Source organism: Physcomitrium patens, chromosome 15 (genome assembly GCF_059467195.1).
Source record: "Physcomitrium patens ecotype Gransden chromosome 15, ASM5946719v1, whole genome shotgun sequence".
Lineage (NCBI taxonomy): Eukaryota > Viridiplantae > Streptophyta > Bryopsida > Funariales > Funariaceae > Physcomitrium > Physcomitrium patens.
This window is the reverse complement of record NC_143424.1, coordinates 16,303,134-16,310,522: the sequence shown is the minus strand read 5'-3', so window position 1 is coordinate 16,310,522 and position 7,389 is coordinate 16,303,134. Positions and strand designations below refer to the sequence as shown.

At 42.3% G+C, this 7,389-nt stretch overlaps 1 protein-coding gene across 4 annotated transcripts; it reads right to left on the bottom strand.

Annotated features, from left to right (window-relative positions):
• Positions 1 to 1,882: 1,882 nt before the first annotated feature.
• Positions 1,883 to 6,957, bottom strand: LOC112292570 (serine/threonine-protein kinase D6PKL2). Of its 4 annotated transcripts, none has more exons than XM_090256616.1 (5): positions 6,635 to 6,957; positions 5,300 to 5,810; positions 4,971 to 5,160; positions 4,578 to 4,798; positions 1,883 to 3,493 (listed from the first exon to the last, which is right to left on the bottom strand). In XM_090256616.1, the coding sequence occupies exons 2-5, from the start codon at positions 5,590 to 5,592 to the stop codon at positions 2,581 to 2,583; spliced, it is 1,617 nt and encodes a 538-aa protein (XP_090112742.1). In that variant the 5' UTR covers positions 5,593 to 5,810; positions 6,635 to 6,957; the 3' UTR covers positions 1,883 to 2,580. The 4 variants fall into 4 exon arrangements, with proteins under 4 accessions (XP_090112742.1, XP_090112743.1, XP_090112744.1 ...); XM_090256617.1 differs by having other exon boundaries at positions 5,300 to 5,798; XM_090256618.1 differs by having other exon boundaries at positions 5,300 to 5,744.
• Positions 6,958 to 7,389: the final 432 nt, after the last annotated feature.

Genomic DNA, 7,389 nt, shown 5'->3' with positions numbered 1-7,389 from the left:
GTTAAGATATGACTATCATTTCTAAGATTTTATTAAGATTTTATGAAAAATGTATAGGTTTATTTTAAAAAAAAAAACAGATTATTTAGGATTTTTTTGACATTATTTGGCATTTGATTAAAATTGGTAGAGACAATATTCATAACCTTGAAACTCACTTGATTGTCTTAGAGATGAATGAAGGCCATGTAAATGACCTTGAAAGTTATCTAAGGCTATATAGGAATAATGTTGGTAGTGGCTTAAAGAGTATTAAATGAGCTCATATCTATGAGCTTGAATATACTCAATAATCTTAGAGGTGAGTAAAGTACATATAATTGGCCTTAAAAATTATTTAAATTAGTCTATTTAGAAATATTGATTGATTGATAAAAATTGATTAACTTAATGTGTTTTTAAAGAGTCATAATTACTAAGACAAAAGGTTTCAAACAACACATTCATCCTTTTTAATTACAACAAGAACTTGAAAGTAAGTTGAAATTCTTTGACAACTAGATGCAAAATATATTTTTAGGCTAAATTTTATATAAAAAAAATATATATATATATCTATATTATTTAAATTAATATAATTAAATAAAAATAAATAGAAGTAATTAGAAATATATTTGAAAGATAATGTCTTCTTTAAAAATCTTTTAAAAAGTTTTTTAGATCTAAATTAGATATTTAGAATTTTACAAATATGTCATATGGCTATTAAAAAAAAAAATTAAGTTTTTTATTTTAAGTAAGTTGGATTAGTGCAACCTGAAATTTTTACGCTTTGAACACAAATCTTACAATTTCTAAAAAACTTTTGTAAGACCTTCATAATAAATTTATACAGACTCAAGATTAAGGCCATCTTCAATCTTGTTAATGTTTTTCTCATATTTAAGTCTTAGTTCAAAACTCTCTACTTTCTTTATATTTTTTTCTATCTTATAATTATCTCTTTTTTTTTTTACTTTTTTCTTCTCTATTGATACATAAGTATATTATCTTTGGATTCAATTGTAATTTATATTCTTAACATCTATATTAAGTAAATATGATTTAATTCCTTAAAATACTATAAAATTATAGAACAATTTTTTCAAACTTGTAAAGTAATATAAATATAAAAAGATCATATAAGAAAAATTAAATATCTATTTTTTATAATAGGATGATAACAATGTAACATTTGATTAAATAAATAAGTGTCAATGATATGAACTAAAAGATGATGCATAAACCAATAAAATTCGTGTCAAAGGAAGAATGACAAAATAGAAATAAAGAAGTACATATATTAAAAAAAAACTTGAGACTCTTAAAACTAAACTAGAAGCAAGAAAGAAGTTGAAAAGAGTTAAGAGGGCTTCACTCTTGTCTCTATATATACTATCTAATTAAGGGCTATATGACCTTCAATATTTATTGACTTTGTAAGACACATCCTTTGATTTATAAAGCAAGTTTTTCTATGTGTGGACCACAAAATTAGCTTGGTCTTCAAGCTAACAACATATGTTTTATATATATATATATATATATACATATATACATATACAAACATTTGTATATGTTCAATTCGAATTGATAGGTTAGTGCCAAAGAAGCTAATTGTTCCAAATCCTAGATGTGAAACTTCAAACTTACATGATTAAAGTCTATAATTTGCAATGAGAAAGTAAAAGTAAGGACAACAATATTGGAAGATAAAAATCCTAAGTATGTTCTACTTGTTTACTGGTATAAATCTTCAACATCTAAATATGAATATTTTCTCCACATACAAAAGTTTTGAAATGAAAGCGTATTTATACTGCAGGTGACATAATGATGTTGATGGCAAGAACGTACCTTGTGTAGATGCACGTCACCTCTACACAAGTATACACATCCGAAGTAATCAAGTGTACATATTTTCATTTTCAGTTTGATAGTTACATTTAGATTCATATATGCTGGTTTAATAAAGCCTTACGGCAAGAAAACCCAAGCAAGTCGGAGATTTAACCCAGATGGTGACCGGAACGATGTCGAGATGGATCTCGTAGGTCAAGTCACTGTCTCCAGAATAATAATAATAATTCATGCTGTTGCAAAAGCCTGGCCCCATACCTCATCTACAAATCTACAACTGTACAAAAATAGAAGTGTAATTCACTGTCACAAAGTTTTTAAGACTGCATCGTTAGGGTGAAGAGCGGTCTAGTCTACTCAGTCTTCAACGGTGAGTTCTAAATCTCTTCACGCTTTCGGTGACGACATGGGTGGCGATGAATCATCGACAGAGGGTTGCAAACGGTGCATCTCCTCCATTCTTGATTATTCACACGCTATTGACACGGCTTGAGCGCCGTGACTAGTCAATCCTTGCATACAAATTGACACACCCTGGGACTCGAGAAAAACATTGTCGCCATCGTCTCCTACAAAGATATGTATTCGTGTGATTCGCGGTCGTATTCTTATGCTTGCGTTGACGATTTGAGAATGGGAGTTAGTAAAAGGAAAAAAGCACAATAGATTGTGACAAAAAGTGGGCAAAACTAAATAGAGCGTCTTTGCAGCTCAACTGATTCATGAGAAGTTGGCACTTGATTAGAAGCACTCAAACTCGGAGACCGCATTGTCACCTTCGTGACTCCATCCCGTGGCTTTCTTTTTCTCGTCCGCCAAAGCTTGTCCAAGGGTGGGTACTCCCGCGACGGCAGCCAGCTCAGACCTGTAAGGCTTAGGAACCTCCGGAGGACAAGCGCACCGTATCAATGCCCAATTCACCCCCTCAAAAAAGGGGTGGGCTTTGATCTCGCCAGCGCCGCGAATGGAACCGATTCGCTTCATAGGGTCCTTCATCAAGAGACCTCTGATCAAGTCCTTTGCGCAGTCGGGGACGTTTACGGTGTCGGTATTAGGTGGGAAGATCAGGGGGTGTGAGACTACGTTCGTGAGGGTGAGCTCGTTGTCGGCGCCTTTGAATGGTGTCTTGGCATACAGGAGCTCGTAGAGAAAAATACCGAATGTCCACCAATCCACTGAGCTGCCGTGGCCGTCTCCAGAGATGATTTCAGGAGCCAGATACTCGTGCGTCCCGACGAATGACATAGAGCGAACTTCGGTGGGCTCGACCACAAGCTCCGGCATAGAAGGAGGGGACGCGGTGCCCTTGTCATTATCAGACCGGTTAGATCGCTTAGACCGGAGTGACATGGGCTTGCGGAACCGGTACTGACTAGAAATCATGGGGACGCACGATTGAAGGGCAACTTGTTGAGGTTCCAACATCCAGATTTCGGATGTGGCCCTTCGTCCGTTCCGGGATGGCAGCGCTGCAAGGTTGGGCTGAGCCATGATCAGGCTGGGATTCACAGCGCAACGGAGAGACAGATCGAAATCAGAGAGCATGATGTGGCCATCTTCCCGCACGAGAACATTCTCTGGTTTCAAGTCGCGGTACACCACGCCCATCATGTGCAGGTACTCCAGTGCTAAAAGGATCTCAGCAGCGTAGAATCTGTCGTCGACACATGTCCACCACCAAATCATGGTTATTCCATGAGTTAATTATATCCTCAATATTATCCCTCGTAACCCACTACTTGCTCCAGTCATGACGCAAAACGAGTCTATATTTCTTCCGGTGACCGATCCTGCCCCGTAAAAGGTGCGAAAGCAGGGAGGTACACAACCCACAAATTTGGAGACCCGCCGATAAATGACCATGTGCGCGGCAAATCACAAGTTGCGCCAAGCATGCCTAAATCGAGGGCGCCACCGAAAAGAAGAGATCGAAGGATAGAACATTGATGAAGACAGACACGAATTTAACTGCCGGCGCTCGGTGGGCCATACGCCCAAAAAGACGACGCATTTCCTCCCTCGATCTCGAATGCTCTACTTGACATCTATCAACAAAATTGGTAGTCTCGGGGCTAGGTTACGCCAATTAGCATCTTCGATCAAGGTGACGTGAAAGACACAGGCTAGGGGTCATATCTTAGCTCTAATTTAACGACGGTTAAGGGCCTCGGTTATCGCTCAAAATGAATTAAATTTGTGAACTGCACTCTCCGCTGGATTGTGCCTAATTCTCCACGTGGCATATTTAAGCCAACACTCGTGCATTACTGGTAGATCCAATACATAAGTTACTGTGATTAATTTAGTCAAATTGCCCACCACAACGAGTCAAGGACCGCGGCTGAGACGTGAACCATTAATAAAATTCAGAGTTTGACCAGTGTAGGAAACGGATTCGGGTAAAAAAGTAAACGAGGTACGTGTACTAGAAAAAGATAGAAAGCTTTAAGAGATTGTCAAGATATGACAATAAAATTGTTCCAAAGACAAGTCAATCGGAAAGGCCAAGAATTGTGCAGGTAGCACCTCCTCCTGGTCCAAACTTTCGTGTCTTTCTACTCCTTTCTATGAGCGTTTTCAAGCGAAGACAGGTTTTGGAATAAATCATCTAAATCCTGGACTAAGGTTCAAAGAGCCAACCAAGGGCAGTTTTGGGGTGCAAGGTGATAAGATGTTTCAACCACAAGCCCTTATCAAATACTTCAAGTGTATGAAAAGAAGTTTGAAGCTTAACTTACTTGGCAGCCATGTCGGAGAAGCACTTTCCCGCCTGCTTCTGTCGAAGAGAATGCAAGTCGCCTCCAGAGCAGTACTCCATAACCAGACACGAGAATTGAGCCGTGTCGAAGTGAGCATAAAGCGTCGGAAGAAAAGGATGATCAAGTGATGCCAAAATTTCCTTCTCTGTTTGAGCCCGTGAAAGCTTCTTCCGGGTGGCAAGGGCACTTTTGTCCATCACCTGATCCACGTAGCAATATCTTTCTGTCAGCCATGTAGTTCCTTCCACCTCTACGAAGTGGGTATCTCCACTCGCTAACATGGATTTACTCTCACGTCTTGAAACCTTCGGTAGAGCATTAACTAATCAACTACGAAACCCACAAATCAATTTTTTCAGTCCTAGTACTGACCTTCATTGCAAAGTAGCAATCCATGCCCCGCAGTTCGCACAAGTACACGCTGCCGATATCTCCGCAACCAAGTCTCCGGAGCAGCTTGAAATGGCTTAGACCCAGAGACCCGTCTCTTGCTCGAAGAGCCTGAATGGCCTCCCAGTTTATGTCATTCGACTTGTGTGGTTTACTGTTGCTATTTGGTTTTCTGGTTCGATCATAAACAATTTCGCGAAATCAATACATGGAAATTTACGGACAGAGACGCTTCCGATTGCAGGGTCAAACTAAGACTCCTTAACGTAGAACTCCTTCGTCAGTGGTACAACTGCGGCAAAAGTATTCACCTCAAGAAAGTATGGCTGACAGGAGGATCGACTTGCTTAGTGCCGACCTCTTCGCCAGGCTCAACAGCGGCAATAAACCTTGTGTTACATGTTTCGTAAGATTCATCCTCCGAGTCGTGACTCGTAGACATTTTGCTGGATCCTGATCTCCTATCTCTAGAATCTTTAGGTGGCGTCTCCCGGAATGACCCTAATCTGAAGGATCCGATCCGAAAAGACCCCAACCTCGACGTCCCAACCTTGGTGGTATCTTGGGAAGTAACCACATCGTTTTTGAGTGGTACGAACTTCATGGATGCAATTCTTTAAAATCTGGTTAACCAATTTCCCTGCTGGCGGCGACGACAAGTTGTAGATGAAGTTCTCAGGCTCTAAAGAATTGTTCGAAGACTCTCCATGATTTGCACACGCTTCCAATTGCCACTGCAACTACTGAGCTCTGAATCTACCCACTTAAAAATCTCAGCTCTCCACATCGTGCATCAATGAGGCTTGCAATCTGTTTCGGCCACTAACACGACAAAGATAATTAATTTAGATTACTTGCCCCTTTGTATTGTGCATCTCTAACTGCTTCCCGATTCAAGGGTTCAGAAACCTCAACGTACGCTATTCAAAACTTCTATATTCAGTCGAGGTGACAATTGAACGTTTGAGCGATGCGGAATTCGCGCAATTAGTCACTGATGGATGTAATGTTCTGCACCCAGTTCCAGAAATACGAGAGAGATGCAGTCGAGGAAACCTTGCATATACAAACTATTTGAAACATCAGGTGTGTTCTCAGTAAGGAGGGAAACACCAGCAAAAGTACCGCAACCCCTAATTCACCCCTCGCACGTCACACCCTTAGTACACTTCACCAGTAAGAGGCTGTCGATGATTTCATGATGGCTACGTTAGAATATGCAACTATATTCTCTGTGGTGATTTAAGATACATGCGTTGTTTCCCTACACAATCCCAAATTCCGCTTTATCACAGCGACCGCGTGAGTGACGGAGGCAAGATGGCTGCGTAGCGAGAAATTGAAGAGGACGAGACAACAATTCGGTCTACCGAGCAAGTGGTCCCCAGCATCCACCAAAACCAATGATCATGTGCAGAAAATCACTAAAAGTCTACGCAATGGCAGCCCTGGAAAGACTACATGCGATTCACCGATGGCAAATTTCGGCGACAGAGACTAAATCCCAAAACCCTTGACATTCAGGGACCAGTAACCAAGAAACGAAAACGCTCCAGCTGAACGAAACCGCAACTAGACGTTCTGCAGGTATCGGAGTCTCCAGTTCAACACACTCTGCGAGAGCACCATAAAGCAAAGATGCACACCTGCAGCAAAGTCGCAGAGACGTTGGACCGACGTGCGGCGATCGAGAAGGGGGGACGAGCAGCAATAGCACGGACATATGCATCACGACATCAGCAAAGAATCTCACTACAGAAGGGAGAGAAGGAGGGGAGGACAAAGTACTGAGCTTTAGTCCGGGAGGCGAAGGGGGATGGACCTAACTACCGAAGAAGAAGAAGTAACAACGTCCAATGCTCCTCCACAAAGGGGGGCTATGGACATAAATTCCAGCAGATCCGGGATGTGAACGCAACACTAATAAGTGCCGGAACATGGGATCCCCGCTCTCGTCCCCCGACTTGTCTCTCCGCCCGCCCCGCGCTTGCTTCCTTGAATCCCATCCCCGTCATGGGCGGATCGACATGGACAGGGACAGGGACAGCGACAGGGGACCAGCCCGGGCACTAGGAAACGGGGGCGGGGAGGACGGGAACGGCGGAGATGCACCAGACTGGCACCCCCTCTTGAAGGGCAGCGCCCAGGATTAGCGCGCACTTCCAATTCATCCCCCCCCCCCCCCCCCCACCATCCCATGGCGGGGCAGGGTACCCGTCCTAGCCCGGCACTACCCGACCCGAGGAATCAGAAGGCCGCGCCAGGCGCGTCGGGCAGAGAGCGCCGCGGGCCCTTCGATGACGGAGCCCCCAGAATTCACTCGGCCCGTTCTCCCATTTACTGCCGCCCTTTCACATCAAAGCCTCACGAACTTTGAGATTCTCTCTCTCTCTCTCATTTC

Excerpts from the sequence above, each read along its gene's own strand:
- LOC112292570 (XM_090256616.1), bottom strand. The coding sequence starts at position 5,592 with ATGAAGTTCGTACCACTCAAAAACGATGTGGTTACTTCCCAAGATACC. Across the intron at positions 5,161-5,299 it reads GTCAGCCATACTTTCTTGAG|AAAACCAAATAGCAACAGTA; the intron begins GTGAATACTTTT and ends TGATCGAACCAG. Across the intron at positions 3,494-4,577 it reads TTCTCCGACATGGCTGCCAA|ATTCTACGCTGCTGAGATCC; the intron begins GTAAGTTAAGCT and ends TGTCGACGACAG.